The sequence below is a fragment of the Scyliorhinus canicula genome, chromosome 5 (genome assembly GCF_902713615.1).
Source record: "Scyliorhinus canicula chromosome 5, sScyCan1.1, whole genome shotgun sequence".
NCBI lineage: Eukaryota > Metazoa > Chordata > Chondrichthyes > Carcharhiniformes > Scyliorhinidae > Scyliorhinus > Scyliorhinus canicula.
In genome coordinates this window covers 119598068-119623709 of record NC_052150.1, presented here as the reverse complement: position 1 = coordinate 119623709, position 25642 = coordinate 119598068, and the positions used below count along the sequence as shown (strand labels likewise).

The window sequence follows — 25642 nt, the reverse complement described above, 5'->3', positions numbered from 1 at the left end:
AGCATTGATTGCGGTGACAGGTTTGCAGGGTGCTCACTGACACTGGGGGCTGTATTCTACTAGGGGGGGGTTCCTGCGCCCTCGCTGCCAGTGGCTCTGGCCTCGCGGTGTCCGCTGGCCCGACGCGCGGTGACGCGATGACGTGACGGCGCGCGGTGCCCAGCCGTTTTGTTTCAGTGGGTGCGCGCGAGGCTGTGGGATTAACGGCTGGCCGCGCGCCAGCGGAGAGAGCGAAGGGCGCGCGCGCGGGAGGGAGGCTCGGAGTCCCGGCCCGGCACTCGCTTGGTTGCCTTCGCCGGCATGTTCGCGGGCAGCTGCTGCTGCGCTTTGGGTTCATGGGCACCTGTCCCGTAGCGCCTCCGGGCTTCTCCTCCTCCCGGCGTGACAGTGGCCGAGTGAGAGCCCAAAGGGAGCATTTATTTGGAGGAGGGGGTTTTCAGACGTCCTCATCAACGGTTGCTGTTGACGGTAAAACATGATGAAGACAGAGGCTTCAGGAGAGAGATCGAGCCTCCGCAGCGCCTCGCCGCACCGCAACGCCTACAGGACCGAGTTCCAGGCTCTCAAAAGCACCTTCAATAAAGGCACCGGCAGCCCGGGGGTGGCCGCCACTGGAGGCGATGGAAAGGCGAGGGAAAGCTGCGAGAACCCGCTGCAGCAGCAGCAAACTCGAGGAAGGAAATACGGCTCCAATGTTAACCGGATCAAGAACATGCTGTTCATGCAGATGGGCATGGGACCCGGTGAGGACAACGGGGCTTCTACCCGCTCTAAAGCTAATCGAGGGGCTTCCTCGTCCCCGCACCGGCGGGTCCGAGCCCAGGATGTGGCCGAGGTTGCAGCCAGCCCCCAGGCCAAACCGGTCGATCGGACCAGTCGCATCGACAGCAGCCGGGACGGGCCGTCGACCTATTCCAAATTTTCGGAGACCCGCAGGCTGTTCGAGCAGAGTATCCGGGAGAAGGCGGCCCTTTCCCACCAGAGCTCCCCCAAAAGGGAGAGGAAGGGCTCCCAGGATCAGCTGCTGGACGAGCTGCAGGGGATCGACGGGTCCCGCTCTCACCGAGGCAGCACCGAGTCCTTGGACAGCAGCAGCCCCAGGACCGAGTCCGTGTCTCCCACCGTCAGCCAGCTCAGTGCCGTCTTCGAAAACACCGAGCAGCAAAACCTGGTAATGGGCGAAAGCCCGGGCGACAGCCCGTCTCAAACAACTGAAGTGCTGAACGAGGACCAACCGCTGGATTGTAAAACATCCTCTTTCCAAGATCAATGTGGGATTTCTTTTGTAAACCAAGATGCTGTAAGTTTACCCAGGGCACGTGAAAAACAGCAAAACACGGCCAGCCATGCGACATTTCCATCCGAGACCGTAACAACAGACGTTTCTTTTCACCAGAGCAACGTAGTAAACGTAAGGCAGGTTAAAGCTGGGGTCCATGAAGCTGTAGACCATTCGGATGATAATTTGGGGAAACACACAAACACTTGTATGGACGTGAAGCAACCGAATGTTGTCTCAGACATTTTGAAAAACAGTACTGATGCAGCTGGAAGAGCTTCAGGTAAGCGAGGTTCAACAGCAAGTGAAAATTCTTCGGAGGAAAGTACAATTGAACATTCTGGGACTCCGGCCATAAATCGATCAGCTGACAAAACCAACGGAAAAGACTATCCCAAAACAGAATCCAAAGTTCAAAGTGTGGAGCCTGAGGGCTGCAGCGTGGAGTCAGGAGATGATGCTGTTTGGGAGCACACTTATGAGGACTCAGAGGAGCAAGTGGATAGCGATGAAAATAATTATGAACCAACTGTGGAATGTACAGAAGTAACAGGATTGTCCGATGAAGATAATATTCCAACCAAGAGGAAAGTTCAATTCAGCACTGCTCCAATAAAAGTAAGTGAATCAATAATATGTTGCGTGTTATGTGCGGCACCTTAATAAACCTGCAAAGATAAAGTGCGTAAGTTTCAGAAGTGTAGTTGAAATACCGTTTCTTCAAATGCAGACTCACTTTATCAATAATTTTAAAACTAGGTGTGTGGAGTTATTTTTGGCTTTAAAAAATCTGAATTAAATTATGTTGATGCACAGATGCCGTCAGAGCTGATGTAAAGACCCCATTGGATTATTTTCAATGCAGTATTGAAGGGAACACTTGCTTTTAAATAATATGTCTATTTCATCAACCGCAGCAGTGACCGTCAGATCTAGGCGGAAATCGTGTTGGATTTATGTTGTAGAATGTTTGAAATAGTAAGGTACAAGATCCTAATATGGATGGGATACAGGAATCCTGTTATAGAAAAATACACGAATGGATAGTTCCTTGCAGGCAAAGTAACAATCACGGTTTGCTGCTTGAGCCGTTCAGCCCAGAGTCGCAAGTGCGTAACGTAGCAACTGCACTTCCTCTATGAAAACAAACTGAAACAACAATGTTGATATTACATTTAAACCCATTGTAATTACTGTTAGTTCATAAAATGCGACCGGAAACGAACTAGAAATAAGTACGGGTGTCTTTACTACTAGTATTTTCAACCTGAAGTTACATCTCCGTGAATCAACAAATGTGTGTCGCAAATCTGGCCTAGACTTGGAACTATGATGTTGTGGCTATCACAGAAACCTGGTTAAAGGAAGGGCAGGATTGGCAGATGAACGTTGGACTATATAGATGCTTCAGGGGAGATAGAGGGGGATGTAAAAGGGGTGGGGGAGTAGCATTACTGGTTAAGGAGAATATTATATCCGTACTGCTGAAGGGCTCCTACAATGACGCAATCTGGGTAGAGCTCAGGAACAGGAAGGGGCAATCATAATGTTGGGCGTTTATTATAGGCTCCCCAACTGCCAGCGAGAGCCGAGAAGATGGGTAGAGAGATTTTGGATAGGTGCAAAAGTAACAGGGTTGTTGTGGCAGGGGTTTTTAATTTCCCCTATATTCACTGGGACTCACTTGGTGTTAGGGGCTTGGATGGAGCAGAGTTTGGAAGGTGTATCCAGGAAGACGTCTTGATTCAATATGTAGATAGTCCAACTAGGGAAGGGGCAGTACAGGACCTGGTATTGTGGAATGAGCCTGAACAGGTGGTTGAGGTTTCAGAAGGGGAACATTTTGGGAGTAGTGACCACAATTCTGTACATTTTAGGGTACCTTTGGATAGGGATGAGGGTAACCCTCGCGTTAAGATGCGAAACTGGGGAAAGGCAAATTACAATAACATTAATTGAATTGAAGAATTTGGATTTGTTGCTACTGTTGGAGGGTAAATCAACAATGAACATGTGGGAGTATTTGAAGAGACAGTTCATTATGATTCAGGCCAGTCAGGTTCCTGAGAGAATGAAGGATAAGTATGGGAATGGCTAATGAGGGATATTGTGAACCTCGTCAAAAAGAAAAAGGAGGCTTTTGTACGGTCTAGAAGGGCGTGGACAGTCAAAACCTTTTGAGTATAAAGAAAGTACGAAGGTATTTAAGCGGAAAATTAGGAGGGCTTGGAGAGGTCATGAAAAGTCCTTGGCAAGTAGGATTAAGATGAATCCCAAAGCTTTTTATTCATATGTAAAAAGCAAGAGGGTGGCCAGGGAAAGGATTGTTCCACTTAAGGACAATCTATGTGTTGAGCTAGATGGAATGGGTGAAGTACAAAATGAGTACTTTGCATCAATGTACATCAAAGAAAAGGACTTTGTGGAAGATGATCCTTGGATAAGGTGTGTGGACAGTCTGGATCATGTTGACATCGAAAAGGAGGAGACATTAAGTTATATAAGTCTCCTGGGCAGGATGGAATTTACCCCAGAATACTGAGTGAAGCAAGGGAGGAAATTGCAGGGGCCTTAACTGATATCTTTGTATGACGTGCATCTAATGGATATGAGCTTAGACTGGGCAAAAAGCTAGAGAGGAATGGGATGCTGTGGGGGGGTTTACAGTTGGGCTAGGGCAAGGTAAGAATTAGGAGGACGTTTGGCTTGGTGGACAACAGTAAGGGGGAAGCATCATTGACACTCCCTAGATTTGTGGATGACGTCTACTCAGAGTCTTGACTTTCTGTGATGGGTCTTGTGTGACTGAACAGGCTGATCCCCAGATCTTTAGGCACATGGGGCAGATTGTCTCAAGGCAGTGGGATTTCTGAGTGCAGGAATTGCTTTCTTTCCTTCTCTGCCATCACACTGCCTCACCGTTAAAATATTAATAAGACCATAAGACATAGGAGCAGAATTAGGCCATTCAGCTAATTGTGTCTGCTCCACCATTCTATCATGGCTGATATATTTCTCATCCCTATTCTCCTTCTTCCCATAACCCCTGATCCCCTTATTAATTAAGAACCTATCTATCTCTGTCTTAAAGACACTCAGTGACTTGCTGACTTAGTCTTCGGCAGATTGAGTTCCACAGATTCACCACCCTCTGGCTGAAGAAATTCCTCCTCATCTCAGTTTTAAACAATTTTCCCTCCAGTGTGAGGCTGTGCCCTTGGGTTCTATTATCTCCTATGAGTGGAAACATCCTCTCCATGTCCACTCTATCTAGGCCTCGCAGTATTTTGTAACTTTCAAATAGACCCCCCCTCATCCTTCTAAACTCCATTGAGTACAGACCGAGAATCCTCAACTGTTCCTCGTATGTCAAGTTCTTCATTTCAACATAATTCTTGTGAACCTCCATTGAATCCTCCAAGGCCAGCACCTCCTTCCTTAGATATGGGGCCCAAAACTGCTCACAATATTCCAAATGGGATCTGACCAGAGCCTTGTATAGCCTCAACAATACATCCCTGTTCTTTTATTCCAGCCCCCTCGACATGAATGCTAACATTGCACTTGCCCTCCTAAGTGCCAACAGAATCTGCATGTTAACCTAAGAGAATCCCGAACCACGACTCCTCAAGTCCATTTGTACTTCTGATTTCCGAAGCTTTTTCCCGTTTAAAAAATAGTCTATGTCTCTATTCTTCAACAAGGACATTGATGTTGGTTCAACTGTGCCCCCAATGAATCTGGGGATGCAGTGGAGGTATTGCTGATGGAATATCTCTAGCGTTCTTGTACGCCACTGATGCGCAGACTGTTTCATTACAATGCTGGAGTGTGGTGACAATTGCACTGTACATGAAGAATTTTGCTAACTTGCAGAGGTCTTTGTTATCAAACACTCGTTGCCCTAGTTTATCGAAGTCTGAGCTGGGGCAACTGATCAGGTAATGGATCTCCTCATCAATGGTGACTTTGGAGAGAGGTAGCTGCCAAGGTATGAGGTGTGCTCAACATATTCCAAGAGTGTTTTCATCAACCTATATGGGAGGTGGGATATTTGGTTGACCAGGTCTGGGTTAAAGGTTTTGTTTTGCCAACATTCAAAGACAGGCTGTTTCTTGTGTGCAGAAATGCAGAGCTTGAGATGGCTTGAAAATCTGGTGCAGAGTGCGCAATGGTGCTGCAGTTATCTACAAACTGTAGATAATGTATACTTATGATGGTCGGTTTGGTTTTGGATCGGAGGAGACTGAAGTTGAGGGATTTTCCATCTAGATTATTTAATACTGACACTAGAGCACAGTTGACCTTTGGTGAGGTGAATAGACACTGTCCGATAGATTGTAAATAGTATGGGGACTATCACACTGTCTTGCTTGACCTTAGTTCAGATTTTGAAGGCATCTGTTTCAGAACTCTTAATCTAGACAGTTGTATCACCTCATCATGAAGCAATTGCAGAATTGTGATTTACTAAGTCAAATGATTTAATCAGGTCAATTAGTGCAGTGACAAATTCCTGCCGTGTCAGAGGTTCCTCAGAGTTACTTCCTGCAGAAACTGCATCCGCAATTGTATCACATTCCTGGTGCTGGGTGCCTGCTGTCTGACTGCAATTTTACTGCAGACGGGGGAAGCAACAGTAACTGAATAGTCTCTATTCTACCTACAAAGAAACCACCAACTTCCTACACTTTTACATTTTTCTGTTGGTAATAGAAATAAAATCCTTTCCTTACGTTTTCTATTGGAAGGATAACCAATGTCATCAATTAGTAGTTTTCACAGAAAAGTAAATAGTGAATTCTTAACAGCGTGGTTCATATCTTATGATAGAGTTGACCTTATTCAGTAGTTGTAAACTAGTGACGATAATATTCAGAGTTAACATATCCTTTTTAAAGCAACAAGTTGTGACCATTGGACTATTAACCAAATTTAGTCCATGACCTCAGTATTTTATCCTGTGGTTCCTTTTGGAGCTTGTTGCGAGGAAAACTTGGCTGAGTGGTTTGAATATCCAGGGAAGTTGAAAACTGTTTTTTACTTGGTTATACATTTCCACATCATTATTGTGTAACTAGGCCAGTGAGGAAGTAAGCTTTTGGCCCAAGAAATTTACGAAAGATTAAACAGGATAACATTATAAGTCAAGAGGTGCAGTAAATGCTTGAAAAAAGCAGTGACCATAATGTGGTGTACCAAACCAGACAGAAGATGAGAATGCAGTAGATCCTAGGAACATAGGAATTAGGAGCAGACATAGTGTCATGTGAGACACCCTTGAAGAAAAGTGTGTCTTAATGGGCTGCAGTGATGTCTGCTCTGTCTCTGCTTTTTCCTTTAGTTTTGAGCTGAAAGTTGTTTTTGCCACCGTATTTTAGTTTCGTTTTAAGTTAGAGAGCTGCATTCAAACCAAGCAGATGTATGTTTGGTCTCTCTCTCTGCATGATAAAGAATGTCTCCGTTGAGAGAATCCAGAAACTGGAGGGGATTGGCCCGGGGGGGGAACACCGCGTTTCACTGTATGCGGATGACCTGCTTTTGTATATTGCAGATCTGGTGGAGGGGATGGGGGAGATTATGCAGATTCTTAGGGATTTTGGAAACTTCTCGGGTTACAAGTCGAATGTGGGGAAAAGTGAGCTTTTTGTGGTGCATGCGAGGGGCCAGGAAAAGAGATTGGGGGACCTACCACTTAAGATGGTGGAGAGGGGTTTCGGTACTTGGGTATCCAGGTAGCCAAGAGTTGTCGATCATGTCACACATGTCAAGTGATAGGGAAACCTCAAGCAGTGATAAAACAGTGCCCTTAATACCCATTCCAGCATTTGAAGAACCTTTTACAAGGGTCTTAATTGATTGCGTAGAACCGCTTCCTAAAATGAAAAGTGAGAATCAATATCTTTTGACGATAATGAATGTGTCTACTTGGTTTCCAGAGGCCATTCCAGTACGTAATACATCAGCTGGAAAGATTGTGGAGGAGTTACTTCAATTCTTTACTAGATATGGACTACCCACAGAAATACAATCGGATCAAGGATCAAATTTTACCTTGAGATTATTCAAAGAAGTTATGGATTGTTTAGGAATAAAATAATTTAAATCAACTGCGTACCATCCAGAATCGCAGGGAGCGTTAAAAAGATGGCATCAGACATTAAAGACAATGTTGAGGGCTTATTGTCAAGATTATCCAGAGGATTGGGATAAAGAATTCCAATCATACTGTTTGCAATTAGGGATGCACCTAATGAGTCAACCAAATTCAGTCCTATTGAACTAAATTTTGGTCATGAGGTAAGAGGACCACTTAAATTGATTAAGGAAAAATTGGTGAGTGAGCAGTCAGAACGTACATTATTAGAATACGTGTCAAATTTTAGGGAACGATTAAGTAGACCAGGGGAATTGGCCAGACAGCATTTTAAAGTTGTGCTTCCCTTCTCGGACTGCACTCTGGTTATCGCCCGCTCAGCTTCACTCCTGATGTGAAGGACTTGCCTGCCTTGCCTGCTGCTCACGAATCAGCTTTATCTCTTGCAGCAGGAAAAATGCTTTCCATTTCAATAATAACTTGCCTTTCTAGTTTTTGGCCAAAATGGATAATCTCACACTTAACTATATTAAACTCCATCTGCCAAATCCTAGCCTATATGTATCCATCTGTAAAATTGTTTCCTCCTCTTCACTGCCTGCTTTCCCACCTATTTTAGTATCATCTGCAAATTTTGCTATGTTATACTCTGTCCCTGCTTGCAGATCGTTTATGTAGATTGTAAACAGTCCGAGGACTGACCACTGCGGCACCCCGCTAGTTACAGTTCGCCAGCTAGAGAAGGGCCCGTTTATCCCAAGCCTCTGCTTTCTGTCAGCCAGTCAATCCAATCTAGTACTCTACCCCAAACCGCTGCAATCTCACCTTCTGGATCTGTCTTTTATGAAACTTTAGATGTACCACATCCACAGGTTCCCCATTATCCACCTTGCTGATTATGTCCTCAAGCAAGCATGACTTGCCCTTCATAAAACCATGCTGACAATGGTGGATTGAGCTTTGTCTTTCCAAAAGTTCAGTTATCTCCTCCTTAATGATTGATTTCAGCAACTTCCCCACCACAGAGGTCAAGCAAAACTATAGTTTCCTACCTTTTGCCTCCCTCCCTTTTTGAATAGGGGCATCACATTAATATGTTTCCAATCCACCAGGATCCTTCCAGAATTCAGGGAATTCTGAAATATCATAACCAATGCATTCACTATCTCTGCTGTCACCTCCCTTATATGGGCGACACGGTAGCACAGTCATTAGCACTGTTGTTTCACAATGCCAGGGACCCGGGTTCAATTCCTGGCTTTGGTCACTGTGGAGTCTACACGTTCTCCCCATGTCTACATGGGTTTCCTCCGGTCCTCTAGTTACCCCCACAAGTCGCGAAAGACGTGCTTGTTAGGTGAATTAGACATTCTGAATTACCCCTCAGTGTTCCCAAACAGGTGCCGGAGTGTGGCGACTAGGGGATTTTCACAATAACTTCATTGCAGTGTAATGTAGGCCTACTTGTGACACTAATAAAGATTTTACCCTAGGGTGCAGGCCATCAGGTCTTGGAGACATATCTGTCTTTAATCCCATCAGTTTATTCAATGCCGTCTCCCTCGTGATGTTTATTTCACCAAGTTCCTCTGCATTAACTGTAGTTTGTGGAAATGTTTTAATTACCTGCTACCGTGAATACAGAGGCATAATATTAGTTCAGTGCCTCTGCCATCTCTGTGTTCCCTATTATTACCTCACCAGTATCGTCCTCTAAAGAGCCTACATTTACTTTAGCTAGTCTGTCCTCTTTATATACTTATAGAAGCTTTTGGTATCAGTGTTAATGCTTTCTGCTAGATTCCTTTCTTAGTTCAGTTGCCCTTTGCTGCACCTTAAAGTTCTCTCAATTTTTATGGTATGCTCTAGATTTTGCCTTTGTCTTCCTTGACTTCCTTGTTTAGCCATGGAACATTTTTCTCCCTTTTACAATACCTCTTCCTCTCATGAATATACTTTAACTGAGGGGTGTTTAATATCTCCCTGAACATCCACCATTGCTCCTCAACTGTCCAACCCTCAATTATCTGTGCCCAATCTACTTGGGCCAACTGTTTCCTCAGGCCTGTAGAATTACGTTTGCCCATCTCTAAAACTCTAGTATGGCATTCTGTCTTCTCTCACTCGATCTGAATTTGAAATTCTAGCATGCTGTGATCACTGCTTCCAAGAGCATCCTTAATGACAACACTCTTTATCAACCCTTCTTCATTACATAATACTAAATCTAAAATAGCCTGCTCTCTGGTTGGCTCCATAACATATCGCTCTAAGAAACAATCTCTTTGTACACTCTTTATGAAATCTCCCTCGAGGCTACCCGTGTCAATTTGATTAATCCAGTCCGTATGCATATTAAAATCACCCATGATTACCGTTGTGCCCTTCTCGCAAGCTCTCATTTTCTTGGTTTATACTATGCACCACTTTGGAAGTATTGCCCCGGGGCCTGTAAATTACTCTTGCCAAGGAGTTTTTTCCCTTTTATTTCCACCCAGATTGATTCAACATTTCGGCCCTTAGTGCCAATATCATTCTTTAAAACAGCTTTGATGTCATCTTTAACCAATAAAGCAACTGCACCTCCTGTTCTATCCTGTCTATTCTTTTGGAATACTGAGTATCCTTGGACATTCATTTCCCAGTCCCGGTCCTCCTGCAACCATGCTTCTGTATTCCCCACCAAATCATACCCATTTGTCTGTTTCTGCTGTCAGCTCATTGACCGTATTCCAAGTACTACGTGCATTTAGGTCGAAGCTTTTTAAAATGTGTCCTGCTGATTTGTCTTTCGCTTGCATGATTTTCTTGTGCACTATGCTTTTCCTACATTCTGACTTCCTTTATTAATCTCTAATAACGCTCAGCCACATCCCCAACTTTCACTTCCAGTCACCTTACATTTTGATTTTTTAATATTCCCTTTCCCTCCGTAGTTGTTAGAATTGCCCTGCCTGTTCATTCTATTAACCTCTATCTTCTCACATGCTGACCTACTGCTTTGGATCCCATTAGCCATTATACTTCTTGTAGTTTTAACCCCCCCCCCCCATTTGCTACTTTAAAGTCCTTGTGACCACCCTATTTATCCTTTCAGAGCATTTCTCAAGAAACATTAAGGGAATGGGATGGCAGGAGGAGCATGTTGATTTTTAATGTATGATGGACAGACCTTATTTGTTTATGGTAGGCTTGGATTTTTATTCTGGCCCACGGAATGGTTATGCCATGTGAATCTGGTTTGTGCTCCATCAAGGTGGAACAGATGTAAATTTATAACCTTGGGTTCTTTGGTGTGAAGTTGGGGTGATGGTGGCGGTGGAGAGTCTCATAGTGGAAGGCTCATTCTTGTAAAATCCTGTTTGTTGCATGAAGTGGATTGAGCACTATATGAGGCAGCTTGCAAGGATCTGTCACTTTCACAGTCTAGCAAGGTGAGACTTCTTGTTAATGCGAATTGCATTAGGGTTGCTGGTCAAATGCTACCTAGCACAGATTCCATTCTCCTATGTTTGTTGATGTTGGATTACTCTGACATTACAATCTGATGAACGTCTGTGGAGATGTCCATGATCAACTATGAGCTATTTATTCCATCAAGTTTATCTGTTACAAGGCTTCCAAATCTGCCTGTGGTTGAATCCCTTTGGAACTTGCATAAGCCTACAAATTTATATCCACAGGTATGATTTGGAGGCTGTTACCATCACTTGACATCTGATAGCACTCTGTCCCTGGATACCAGCAACAGCAGTGACAGCTAGTAGAAATAGATGATCTTTGATTGGGAGAATAATTGGAACCATTGCAGTATAGAAGGAAGTCATTTAGCCCATCATGTCTGTGCTAACCCTTTTCCAGAGCAGCCTAAAATTCATCTCGCTGTCCTATTCTTTCCCCTTGCCCTTGTACTTTCCTTAGCTTCAAATATGTATTTCAGTTTTGTTTAAAAGATGAAGAGATATCATTGGAGGTTATTGCATGGAATTTCAACTGTAGTGGTTAGCACTGCTGCCTCACAGTGCCAGGGACTTGGGTGTCTGTTTGTGTGGAGTTTGCACATTCTTCCTGTGTCTGCATGGGTTTCCTCGGAGTGCTTCAGTTTCCTCCCACAGTGCAGGTTAGCCAGATTGGCCATGCTCAAATTGCCCCTTTGTGTCCAAAATGTGTAAATTGGGTGGGGTTACAGGAATAGACCGAGGGAGTGGGCCTAGGTAGGCGCTCTTTCAGAGGGTTGGTGCAAACTCGATAGGCCCAATGGCCTCCTCTTGCACTGTAGGGGTTCCATTTTGTACAAAGGGAGCATAGACCAGTTCACCTAATGATAATTTTTTAAATGCCAGATTTTGTTTGAAAAGCATGTTTTAACAAGATGACCAGACTCCACAGTATCTGTTGCCTTTGATAAATGTAACGGTCACAACCTAAAGTGCACCAGTACTGGAGTGTGTGGGAATGTCTGAATTGCTGATCATTTGGCTGTATGCAAAGTCCTTGGAGTGTTCTGATTAGTTAAGATGGGTGTTATTACATATGTTGGTATTGCTGGATGGGAGTAGTATAAGAAAATGTATTGCCATATGTCCAATCAGTGTTAAAGACTAAGCTGAGCCTTTCTATGAAGCAGAGATGTTTTGGTGCTTTCATTCTTTGGACAGCTCTTTGAAACGTTGGCTGTTGGGAAAGTCTAGTTTCCAGATATAATTAAAACTGATTTGAGTCCTAGGTAATGAGTTTTTATTTTAATTTTATTTTATTGTCCATCAAACATTCCTGAATATTCTGTGCTGTTATCTGAATGCAATACGTTTGTATCATGTATCGTCTTTCTTGTGGAATTCTTGGCATTCAAAAGTTAATCATTTTATATAAATGATTAAATGTGGAAATTAAGCATAGATATTGTTTGTGAGAAACAACAATATGTTGATTGTAGATTCAATCTAAATGTTTCCATATTCTGTGAACTTTGTGCACTACAATTGGAATTGCTATCCATGGAAGATACAGGATTTAGTTTTCAGACCAGCATATTTTCACAGGAGCTGGATTTCCAGGATTAATCGCAGCTGTTCCATTGCTGTTAATACTGCTACAAACAGTTTTGTGGATGTTTAGGTCTATTAGAACCAAGAAATAGCTACTTAATTCGTTTACCCCAGTGCTTGGTAAATGAGAGAATTTGTTAATCTGCTGGATTTATGCAATAACTGGACAGAGAATATATAATCCTGTCAAACTGATGCATAGGATGGACAGCAGTGAAGACATCTGGAGATGGACACAAGATTCAAGTTTTTTGGTCCCAGCTTGAGATGGAATGCAATACTTTTATGCTACAAATTGCAGTACACATTTGAACCTATACTGATATCGCCAAGGAACCAAACCCTTCTGGAGCTGAAATGACAACTGTTAAAAGGATATACTTTCTTCTGCCATAACTCCGCACCCCCTAACCTCCTCTGCCCACGGATCACCCAAAGGAATAGATGCTAAATTGTATGGTGGCTATTTGCATTCAGAATTTTATTAATTCAGCATTAATAAAAGTATGCATATTTACAATGCTTAGTTTGCTTGATTTATTATCTGTTGAATAGGTTCTGAATAGTTAAAAAAGCATTGATTAATTTCTCTGGGGAGTTTTCAGGAACAGCCTGATCTAACTCCAAAATTGTGTCATGGTAGTTGATAAACTCGCTGTGGTTTCTGATTTTGTATCTACAGAGCACAGCATTTTAACACCTATTGGAAAACTAAGAGTGCTAGATGTAATTGGTGACGAGGGTGTCTTTTAATATAGGATATCACAAGGAAGGGGCAGCACCACTGCCCCCATCCTCAGTTCCGGCTGATTCGATACCGCAAATACAGCCAGCAACGCGCATGGCTCTAGATCCATATTAAAAGAAGGCCCCCGAAAACCCACCGAATTGGGTGAGGACCGGAACATGTGCGTATGCTGAGCAGGCCCTCTCAAGCACTGCTCACACTTATCCTCAACCCCTTCAAAAAAATCAGCTCATCCTGGCCTTGGTGAGGTGTGTCCTAAACACCATCTTTAGCTGAATCAGACTCATCCTTGTGCATGATGATATTACATTCACCCCATGAAGGATCTCACTCCTCACCACCTCCTCCAAAATGGGTCGCAGTTCCTCCTTCCACCTGGCCTTCACTTCTTCCACCGAAACCAGCTCTTCACCTATGATGCGCACATTTCTATAACAAAGTGTCCAGACAACTCTTCCCCCTCCCTGATGCCCCACAACATTTGCAGCTCCGTTTCCCACCCAACAACTCTGACCATAATAACCAAGTTGCAGACACTTACAGAAGGTGTGGTTGTTCGGCATCTCGCTGATCTTCAGACAATCAGTTCAAAGATGTGCAGGTTAGGTGGAAAGGTGATCTTAAATTGCCCTTTAGTCTCCAAAAAGGTTAGGTAGGGTTAAGGGGATGGGGTGGGGCGTGGTCCTAGCTAGGGTATGCTGTCAGAGGGTTGGTGCAGACTCGATGGGCCGAGTGGCCTCCTTCTGCGCTGTAGTGATTCTATGATTCTCTATCCCAGACGTGCTGCCCTCTTCCGACTCCGCACAAGAGAGTATCCTCTCCAGCAAGTAGATTGTGGGCCCCTGGGGATGTCAGAAATGCCCGCCCCCCCCTACCTCGCCCCCACTTATCCGAGGCTCTCAAAGTGATTGCCAATGGTTCAGTCAACAGCGTGAACAGAAAAGGGGACATAGGACATCCCTGTCTCATCCCCCTGACAGCTTAAACAACCCCAAACTCCAGTTGTTTGCACACTTACAGACGGTGCATCATATAACAGCCTAACCCATGACACAAACCCCGGACCGATCCCAAACTTCTCTAGCACCTCACAGGTAGCTCCTTTCAACCCTGTTGAACGTCTTTTCTGCGTCCAGCGCCGAGATTACTTCCGGGTCTGACCCCAATGCAGGTGTGAGAATCACATTAGTTAACATAGCTGACAACTTTTTACCCTTCACAAATTCTGTTTGATCATCCCCGACTACCTCTGGAAGGCAAGATTCCAGCCTCAACGCCAAGACATTAGCCAAAGTTTTGCATCCACGTTAGGAATTAAGGAGCAGAAGTAGGCAATTCATCCCCTGGCGCCTGCTCTGCCATTCAATCAGATAATGGCTGATTTTTTTCCTGGTTTCAAATTTACCTCCCTACCTGTTCCCCATAACCCCGTAAACCTGTTTTTTCAAATCAGAAAACGTGAAGTAAAGAAATTAGGTGGTACGACCCACATTCTCTGGAGTCCTTGTCCTTTAGAAAGAGGGAGATGAATGCTTGCCCCAGTGTCTCGGGGAGATACTCCTGAGCCAATCAGTCGTTGAACATCCCCAGCACCAACTGATCCGCGAACACAGCTGAATACTCCGTGCTCTTTACCCCGGGGGCAGGGTCCTACCCATAACAAGAAACCTTATACACCAGCGAAAAAAAGAAAACTCCTCACCCCCTGGGTACATAAACTGCCCTGGTCAGCCTCCACTGTCTCTGTCTGAAAACAAATCCTGCTGCTAACCAGAATCCCACCCAGAATGAAAGACCTGGCTCACCCTTTTGCCAGCCGCCCCTCTCTCTCTCGCTAGAAAAGTGGCTCCCACCCAGGATCCCTCTCCAATGTCCCTGCAAACAACAGCCAACATTTTCCTTCTCCCACCTTCGTGCCCAAGCTCCCACCAAATCAACAATCCTCTCTCCCCTCACAATGAATCGCAACAGCCCCCTTTTGTATTTGCTCCCCAAACAGAGCAAAACTAACACAGCAGAATACAGCAGCATTGGTACAGATTACAAATCCCCCTCCTCATACACAAGAGTCCCACATAGTCATTTTCACAACAGTCCCAACTTCTCTTTATTGTAACCAAAAGACTTGCTTTATTAGTGTGGTGATCCACTGTGTAATTGTGTGTGTGCCTGTATTAGGGGATGTACAGCAGAACCTGTAGGTTCGCCAGTAGCCCCTGACGGCTAGCTCCGCCCACAAGGAGCCGTATAAATATGCATGAGTTCTCCTGAGCAGCCATTCTACCAGCTGCAGTCGGAGGATAAACATTAACTGTAATAAAGCCTCTTTTGTACCCAATCGAGTCTTTAGTATGATTGATAGGGCATCAATTTATTACAGTTAGATTTTCCGCATCATGGACATCAGGATCAAACCAGATCGCTTGCAGCTGGATCCGCACTTGCCAAATGCCAGAAAGGACTTTAATCACTGGCTGGCTTGCTTCGAGGCCTATATCAACTCAGCGACTCCCGAGCCGACGGAAGCGCAGAAAATCCAGGTTCTCTACTCAAGGTTGAGCTCCAGCATGTTCCCGCTGATACAGGATGCGCCGAATTACGCAGGCACCATGGAACTCCTTAAAGAAAACTACGTCCAGAAGACGAACACTCTATTTGCAAGGCATGTACTCGTCACTCGCGTACAACTACCTGGTGAGTCGATTGAAGACTTCTAGCGGGCCCTTATCCCTCTCGTACGGGACTGCGGCTGCCAGGCCGTCACGGCCACGGAAAATTCCAATCTCCTCATGCGTGACGCATTCGTGACGGGGATTGCATCGGACCCCATCCGGCAACGACTGCTGTAAGGAGCCGCGCTCGACCTAACGGAGACGAAAGCTTTAGCGCTCTCCATGACGGTCGCTTCTCGTAATGTCTAGTCCTACCCCGCTCGCCGTGCGGCCCACCCATCCTACCCCTCGTGGACCCTGCAACCGACCCCCCCCCCCCCCCCCCCCCCCCCCCCCCCCCCCCCCCCCCGACTGGGGCCGCTCCTGCACAATATGCCTGCGCTGCCCGCCACACCGCGCACTCTGGGGGTCCCCGCTGCTACTTCTGCGGCCAGCAGAAGCATCTCAGCCCGCGCCGCCACCTGCAAATCCTGCGGCAAGAAGGGCCACTTTGCCACGGTGTGCCAGGCCCGCGCAGTTGCCGCTATCGTGCCCGATTTTGCTCCCTTCCCTCAGCCGATCGCACAATGGGTGCCGCCATCCTCTGCTCCCGGGGCTACGTGCGACCAGTGGTCGCCGCCATCTTCTCACCCCAGGGCGACTGTCATCTTGACTTACACCGGGAGTGGGTGCTCTCCCGCATGCCGCCTCGGTGCCAGGTGTGCCATTATCTGGCAGATGTGTCGCCCTGTCTCTCCTCAGCCAGAGTCTTCGGCGGCACAACCGGTCCGGCAGGTCCTCTAAAGTCAGTCGGCGCCGGTACACACGAGGCCTCATGCGGTGCCTCCTTGGCACCTCCTCCCCCTCAACCTGTTGGGCGGCTGGCTCTCCAGCCTGGGTGCCTACCGCCTGCCCCTCTGCAGCACGCTCTGCTGCTGCAGCTTCCACCTCCTCTTCGAGCGGCTCCCGCTCATACGGCCGCAGGGCATCTCGCAGAGCTGCGGTGATCAGCAGGGTGGCCACCACTGCTGGTCGAACTCCAAAATCCATTGTCTGCAGGGAGTGAGAGGCCGACATGTTAGCATGGTGCATACCCCCGTTCCCAACAAGGCTTGCCGGGCTACACTGCCCCAGTTGGCAGTGCGGGCTCCGCCCCCGTATGTACCTTCCCTAGCCCTGTTGGTGGCCGGCACCGTGGGGCGCCTCTAACCCTGGTGCCCGTCCCTGATGCCAGGGGCACCGCTGGCTGGCAGTGCTCTTGCTGGGGACTGCTGTGGGTATTGCTCTGGGTGGTCCGCCAAGGGGTGGCGGGGAGTTGGGTTGGGAGCACCCATTAGGCCGGTGTCACTGTGCAGAAACAGGGGCCAATGTGGGTGGTCGGTGAGTGAGCAACAGGATGGCCACCGTAATGGCGGTTGGTGCCTGCTCACTGCCCCTGTCCCATGGGTGGGGTGGGGGGCCATCACCCTTGCCACTTGGCCTGTTTCTCTCTCCTCCCTCCCACCTCCTACCACCCGGGCCCCTCCACCCCAGCCAGCACAGCCAGTGTCTGGCCCGGCAGCCTGCAGTTGCTCCTCTCTGTGTCCTACCTCCTCTTGCTCTCTCTCGCGCTCTCTCTCTCTCTCTCTCTCTCAGCAGCCACGATGCCAGGTTCACAATTTATGAGACCACACGTGGACCATACCGTCGGGAACTCGGCCCATCGAAGGCGGAGAATCACAGGTGGGCCCACTAATGAGATGCAAACGCCGTTTAAACTCCACACGGCGCATGTACGTCATTTTTGAGGTAACGGTGAATGTTTGTCGTCAAACCGTGCCTGCCATGATATTGGCGTCGGAAGCTATTCTCTGCCCAATCGCGTTTTCTGATTTTGGCGTCGGCCTACGGAGAATCCCGCCCATTGTTTATATCCTACACTGAGTTTCCTTATCTTGAGTGCCTATCTTGAACTAACTAAGAATCCCATTGGTGCAGTTTATAAATGTGTTTAGCATGGATTTTTTTGTGTGCTTTTTTAGAGAATTAGTCATGTAGCTTTGGTCAATTGAAATTTAATTGAATGATCTTAAAGCTCCATTTGATGGATGTGTAAAATACCAAATGTAAAATTATAAAGACAATGGAATTGACATCAAAAAGTAAATATTTAAGTTTAGCATCTTCCCTTGAAAATGTCCTTGATGCTGTTCAGCAATACCAATACCTATTTTATTAGTGGTTCTTGGATTCCCAAACAGACAATGGTTCATTAAAAGTTTTGCAAAAACAGCACTGATCCAGCAAGGTGCTGATAGATTTCTACCATTGTACTTGGTGAGAACACGGAAGAGCGAGAACACGGAAGAGCGAGAACACGGAAGAGCGAGAACACGGAAGAGCGAGAACTCGGAAGAACATAGATTTTTAGGGAGTTAATTTACCTGGATCCAGTTAACACTAAACTTGTAAACTATCTATGAAAATAAATTCTGTATAATTGTTGCAAATCTTATTGCATATTTGAGGAATTTTCTCACCTAGTCCATAATCTTGGAGATTAAGCCAGTGTTCGGAGTTTGTACATTGTATTTTCCGTTGCCCCTTTACCACCATCTCATACTCTCATCATGCATTTACTGTTTTGCTGCTTGACCCAGTTTCTCTGGCATTGTACACGAGTGATTCATGTAACCTTGTAAATGGCCATTTGAAAGTATGCCACCCTAAGGAGTAGTAGTGTTTCTTTTTATCAAGTAAAAATCTATTTTTGACTCTCCCATTATCTGGGTGACTTGTTGCTAGGTCAATGCCATCATGCAGTGGACTGGGTGATGCTTCAGTGATTTGAGTAAGTCACTATGGAGGAAAATAACCTACTATTTGAACAAAAAGTGAAAACACTCCCTAGGGTGCACATTGCTTAGAGCTCATTGGGTAGGTTTTAAGTTTAGCACTATTGCTTCACAGCGCCAGGGATCCAGGTTAGATTCCCGGTTTGGGTCACTGTCTGTGCAGAGGGAGTCTGCATGTTCTCCCCGTGTCTGTGTGGGTTTCCTCTGGGTGCTCCAGTTTCCTCCCATAAGTCCTGAAAGATGTGCTTGTTAGGTGAATTGGACATTCTGAATTCTCCCTCAGTGTACCCGAACAGGCACCGGAATGTGGCGACTTGGGTATTTTCACAATAACTTTATTGCAGTGTTAATGTAAGCCTACTTGTGACCGTAATAAAACTTATTATTATTAATTTGCAAAAAATGCAGTTTTGTTTCTTGTATTTAATGAATGGTCATGTGTGGCAGTTGCACAAGTTGAGGGCAATAAACATTGTGTTTGGACACACATGTTTCATTTACTATTGTATAAATTACTGTATGGCTTTGGTTTATAAAAAAAAAGTAATGCCCTGGTTAAAGAAGAAAGCACTTTTGGTTGCATGTCGTGAGATTAAGACCATAAGACCATAAGACATAGGAGCGGAAGTAAGGCCATTCGGCCCATCGAGTCCACTCCACCATTCAATCATGGTTGATTTCATCTCCATTTACCCGCTCTCAAGAATTTATCAATTTCTGTCTTAAAGACACTCAACGTCCCGGCCTCCACCGCCCTCTGTGGCAATGAATTCCACAGACCTACCACTCTCTGGCTGAAGAAATTTCTCCTCATCTCTGTTCTAAAGTGACTCCCTTTTATTCTAAGGCTGTGCCCCCGCGTCCTAGTCTCCCCTGCTAATGGAAACAACTTCCCTACGTCCATCCTATCCAAGCCATTCATTATCTTGTAAGTTTCTATTAGATCTCCCCTCAACCTCCTAAACTCCAATGAATATAATCCCACGATCCTCAGACGTTCATCGTATGTTAGGCCTACCATTCCTGGGATCATCCGTGTGAATCTCCGCTGGACCCGCTCCAGTGCCAGTATGTCCTTCCTGAGGTGTGGGGCCCAAAATTGCTCACAGTATTCTGAATGGGGCCTAACTAGTGCTTTATAAAGCCTCAGAAGTACATCCCTGCTTTTATATTCCAAGCCTCTTGAGATAAATGACAACATTACATTTGCTTTCTTAATTACGGACTCAACCTGCAAGTTTACCTTTAGAGAATCCTGGACTAGGACTCCCAAGTCCCTTTGCACTTTAGCATTATGAATTTTGTCACCGTTTAGAAAATAGTCCATGCCTCTATTCTTTTTTCCAAAGTGCAAGACCTCGCACTTTCCCACGTTGAATTTCATCAGCCACTTCTTGGCTGATGAAATTATTTTGCGTATAATTTGCAATTGTGGAACACAGTAAACCAGTACTCAACTTTGAGTTTGATCCTGCTTTCAATAAAATGGTTACCAGTGTGTAAAGAAAACCCACTAAGTCAAGCGACTGATATTAAATCTCCTCTGTTCTCTCTCCCTCCTTGCATGAAAAGTGGTGTTACATTTAAATAAATAATTATGCTGCTGCCGTCTTCCTAGAAATTGTGACCCTCTTTTTGTTCAAATTTCACCTGATACTGTAAAGTTTAATTAATGTAAAAGTCTTCCCTTATGGAGAAATAATATTTTTACCGTTAATTTCTTGACCTTTTAAAATAAATGTCCCATGTATTGTGGAGCCAATTATTTGCAATTAGCGGTGAGGAAATCTGCTTTCCTGGCTTCAGTTGTGGCTTTCTAGGTTTGGCAGACTTGGGTCAGCTCTTGTGCTGTGGAAGTTATGTTCCTTTCTGTTCGTAGTGGAGATGCGTGAGACATTCCCTAAACTGATATCATCATAGTAGTTTAGCAGGAAAGGAGAGGTTCAAAAACGGATTCAGGTAATTTGGTCCAACAAGTCAATTTTGGCATTTACCTTCTTTGTGAGCAATTAGTTCTAATCATAATTACCCACCGGGTTCCCAGGTCCATTTGGGTTGGTTTATTTTATTCATCAACTATCCGGTCTAATCTTGACTGTTGTCTTCCCTCTACCGCCAATATTAATCCTGATAGTGAGTTCCACAACTTCTGTATTTTCTGAATCTCTAAATTTGTTTGGGGCTTCTGATTCCTTAATTGCTGGAATCGGTCTGTTTCTGTCTACCCTGTCGATCCCATCCTCCTTTAACTTCAGACATTTCATAGATCATAGAATTTACAGTGCAGAAGGAGGCCATTCAGCCCATCGAGTCTGCACCGGCTCTTGGAAAGAGTACCCTATTTTAGCCCAGACCTCCACCCTATCCCCATAACCCAGTAATCCCACCTAACCTTTTTGCATACTAAGGGCAATTTATCATGGCCAATCCACCTAACCACATCTTTGGACTTTGGGAGGAAACCGGAGAACCCGGAGGAAATCCACGCAGAGACTGGGAGAACGTGCAGACTCCGCAAAGACAGTTACCCAAGCCTGGAATCGAACCTGTAATCTTATTCCAATTAAAAGATACGGTTTTTAAAACGTTAATGTTTTAAGTGCGAACATATGAATTGGGAGCAGGGGTAGCACACTCGGTCCCTCGAGCCTGCTCCGCCATTCAATAAAATCATGGCTGACCTGATTGTAACCTCCCGCTTACCCCAGATAACCTTTCATCCCCTTGCTTATCAAGAATCTGTCTATCTGCCTTAAATATATTCAAAGACTCTGCTTCGTGCCTTTGAGGATGAGAATTCCAAAGATTTGTGACCCTCATCCCTGTCTTAAATGACCTCGTTCACTGATCTAGTTCTAGATTCTTCCACAAGACAAAGCATCTCCTCCACATTCACCTCTCAGGATCTTGTGTTTCAATCAAGTCGTCCCTTACTCTTTTAAATTCTAGTGGATACAAACCGAGCCAGCCAGTCCAACCTTATCCTCATAAGATAACCCACCCAGAGCTGCCATGAGTCTGGTAAATATTCTTGAACAGCTTCTGACACATTTACATCCTACCTCAAATAAGGAGACTAATACTGTACAGAGTACTCTAGACGTGGGCCTGGATTTTCCACTCCCATTCATGTTGGGTGGGTTCAGTTACCAGAGTGGAAAATATTGTGAGAAGTGGCAGTGTCACTTTTTATGTTGTCATAAACGCATGCCATGATTGTCACATGACTGGGCACGTTTCTCGATGTTCAACATGAGGAACCAGATTTCATAGAATCATAGAATTTACAGTGCAGAAGGTGGCCATTTGGCCCATCAAGTCTACACCGAGCCCTGAATGAGCACCCTACCCAAGTCTGCACCGCCACCCTATCCCCATAACAGCAATCTCACCTAACTTTTGGACACTACGGGGAAATTTAGCGCGACCAATCCACCCAACCCGCATGTCTTTGGACTGTGGGAGGAAACCGGAGCATCCGGAGGAAACTCATGCAGATACTGGGAGAATATGCAGACTCCGTACAGACAGTGACCCAAGCCGGGAATTGAACCAGGGTCCCTGGCACTGTGAAACAACAGTGCTAACCACTCCGGTCCCTCACCAACCAGTATAGCTGCAATGTTGGTATCCACAAAAGTGGAAGATTTTCTTTATTCATTCAATGAATGTGGGCCAGGCCAGCATTTATTGCCCATCCTCATTTATCTGTGCTAAGTTTGTCACGCAAGATCCTCTCTTTTGAAATGGGTACTGTCGATCTCTGTTTTTTCATTCTCCAAAGATCTGCTAATTTCACCCTTTAAAATTTTCTCTACTTTTTTTTCCCATTCATGGCCAGCATTTATTGCCGCTCCCCAACTGCCCTTGAGGGAGACATTAAGAATCAACCACATTACTGTGGATCTGGATTCACATGTAGGCCAGACCAGGTAAGGATGGCAGATTTCCTTCCCTAAATGATATTAGTTAACCAAATGGGGACCAGGTAAGGATTGAAAATTACCTTCCCTAAGGGATATTAGTGAACCAGATGGGTTTGACAACAATCAACAGTGGTTTCATGGTCATCCTGAGACTTTTAATTCCAGGTTTTTGTATTGAATTCAAATGTCACCAACTGTCCTGGCAGGATTTGAACCCAGAGCATTACCCTGGGTCTCTGGAGTGCTAGCCCAGTGACAATGCCACCATGCCAATGCCGCCCCCAACTGCCCTGTAATTATCCGGATTAACACACACCCATTTTAGGTATGGGTACTGCATCCAACATACATCTACATTCAGCAGAGCACTTGCATGTAATTTCGAGGGCCACCACAATCTTGTTCCTGACCACTCTCAGGGTTTTGGGATGTATGCCACTTTGAAGACTTCTGTGTTGACAAGAAAATTGATGTTTTAAAAAAAGTCAAATTAATGATGGGAAATGAGAACAGAAAATTCTGGAAGTACTCAGGCCTGGCAGGATCTGTAGTGAGAGAAATGAGAGTTAACATTTCAGGTTGATTACCTTGTCTGTTTCTCTCCCCAGATGCTGCCAGACCAGAGTATTTCTAGAATTTTTTGTTTTTATTTCCGATTTCAAGTATCAGCACTATCACGGCCAGAAGTTGTTCTCTTACTGCCTGTGTTCAGCATGTTTTGTGTGGAAAAGGGTGTGTATTTTTTTACTCTTGGAACATGTGTTCCAATTAAACAATTCAGCAGCAAGCTTTAGTGGGTTTAAAAGTAAAGGTAATTTATTCTCACACACTTACCCAAAGTTGAATGCAACACCGCATATACTCAATTTTACTCACGGCCCCCACACAAAGATTGGATACAGATAAATGCGCTTTTCCAGATTACAGTTATCTCACTCTCTGATTTATGACTTCCAGTTCCCTGTGTGGCAGGCCTGTGGTCTTTTGAATGGATTCAATGATTTACAGTTGAAGTGAGAGTCTTGTAAAACAAAAGGTTCACAGCAGGTTGTGAACTTTCTTGAATAGCCAGTAGGTTAATTCTTGTACGAACTTTAAACTGGAACAGGTTACATATTCTAGTTGCCTGATGTCTCAGCTAGTTTCTGAGTCTGGTTCACAGACTGGCTGAGCTATTGTGTCTGATGGCTTTGGTGGAATTGCCTGCATACAGCCTCTGGCTGAGCTTTTAAACTGACAAAAAGTAACTTTCTTCATGTGTCTTTTCACAAGTTCAAGGCCGTTTCCAAATAAGGTGTGGTGTTCATGTTGATTCCACATCCTATGTTGTGGGTTAATACTTCTGAGGGTTTGAGACAGTAAGTGTCTTTCTTTTAGAATTATCTATTCAAATTAGATAATCCCTATTTGATTGGTTTCAGGCAAGGGCATTGACTTGCGTCAATCTGGAATGTTCATTCGTTCCCTATTGAGATAGGGGAGTGGTTCTAATCCACTGAAGAAGTCAGGTGACCTTGAGCCGCTGTTGTTTAAATCTTTTTGCCCAATTTTTAAGATATAAATTAGTTTGAAGTTCAGAATATGAAATGCCGGTACTATATGTGACAACTATTTTCCTTTTAAATTTTATGGCATGTATCCTTTTCATCTATAGTAAGATGGTACATTGGATAGGAATATGCCCCCCAGACAAGATTTTCTCTTTTAATATTGCGTAAGAATTCCTAAAACATACCAATTTTGTCTGCACCAAATTATTGCGCATTTAGGGGTGTGAATGTGTGTTTACCTAGGCTACTGATAAAATATCTAATGAGAAAGCTGAGTGGGGAGGCTGAAGTTGCAAAAAGAATAAGGTGGGAATATTTTAAATCAAACTGCATTTCCAAATGAATTGCAGAATAGTGTGTAGTTTCACTTTAAAACTTGGTTCCATCTTCTGAGTTTCACGTTTCCATAAAGTATGAGAATTATTTTATGATACCATAGACCAGGGGTGGGCAAACTTTTCCGTGCAAGGGCCACATTCAGAAATTCACAATTTTAAAGGGCCGCATAGTATATTAAGTAAAATAATTAATATTTTAAATAGCCAAAATAAAAGGTCTTTAAAGAAAAAAAGCACATTTATTTGAAAAACAAAGTAACTCAGTAAGTAACAGAACAATGTCAATGAGAATGATGCATCTGACTGCAGTCATTTACCAGTTTGTTGAAATCAGGTGTCAAGTTGCTTGTGCTGATCCTTAACACTGACAGAAGCCTAGCCTAGCCTAGCTTATTGAATAAGCGCATTTACTTCAGCGGCTTTTCCCCGGCGGCTTTTCAAAAATGCTGGTTATGATTCCGGGCACCTCATTGGCGGGCCGCATAAAAACCTTTGTCGGGTCGCATGCGGCCCGTGGGCCGTAGTTTGCCCACCCCTGCCATAGACTATAATAAATGGCAAGACAGTGCTTGCTTCTGTTGAACACTAAATGTTGAACACTATAAATGTTGAACATTATAAATGTTGTACATGTGAATTTATTAAAATCTTTTCCTGTAAAGATCACGGTGACCAGTTTATTGAATCATTTGGACACCGAGGATAGAGGGATGCCTTAAACAATTTTCAACATCACCAACTGTTTGGTTTTATACTGAGGTAGAAAAGGCAATTTCAAACTTCAAGAGAAAGATGTTTTGTAGTTCTCTTGAATGAGAATTAATAGCCTCTTAGATATGCAGTTGTTCAAACAAAGACATCTGCGAACACTATACTGATTGTACGTAATTTCAAAGCAATTTATGGTAGTTTTTCCATTTAAAATCCCTTGTATGTCTGAATATTCTACAGTCACATTTGAAAATAAATTGTAATAATTGATCATGCTATGGAATGCTAGAATGAATGTAAACATAGCCTTCAGTTGACTTTAAAAAAAAATTGTCATGAGTTGATTGCTGTTACCAGGATGGAAAAGGTTGGAATATTGGAAATGTGTTACTTGCAAATAAATTATATTGATCATTGGACAGTGTACAATTCCTGTGGTATTTTCTGGCGATGAGGCCAG

General features: G+C 44.6%; 1 protein-coding gene across 8 annotated transcripts in view; it reads left to right on the top strand.

Moving 5' to 3' along the window:
* Positions 1-213: 213 nt before the first annotated feature.
* The window catches only part of ppp1r9a (protein phosphatase 1, regulatory subunit 9A), a 401146-nt gene continuing 375717 nt past the window's right edge, over positions 214-25642 (top strand). For 6 of the 8 annotated variants that reach the window (XM_038797548.1, XM_038797553.1, XM_038797555.1 and 3 more), the window contains exon 1: positions 476-1897. In XM_038797548.1, the coding sequence (XP_038653476.1) occupies positions 476-1897 (1422 nt within the window). Of the gene's footprint in view, positions 1898-25642 lie in introns of all 8 variants that reach the window. The other 2 variants (XM_038797554.1, XM_038797547.1) reach the window with 1 other exon arrangement.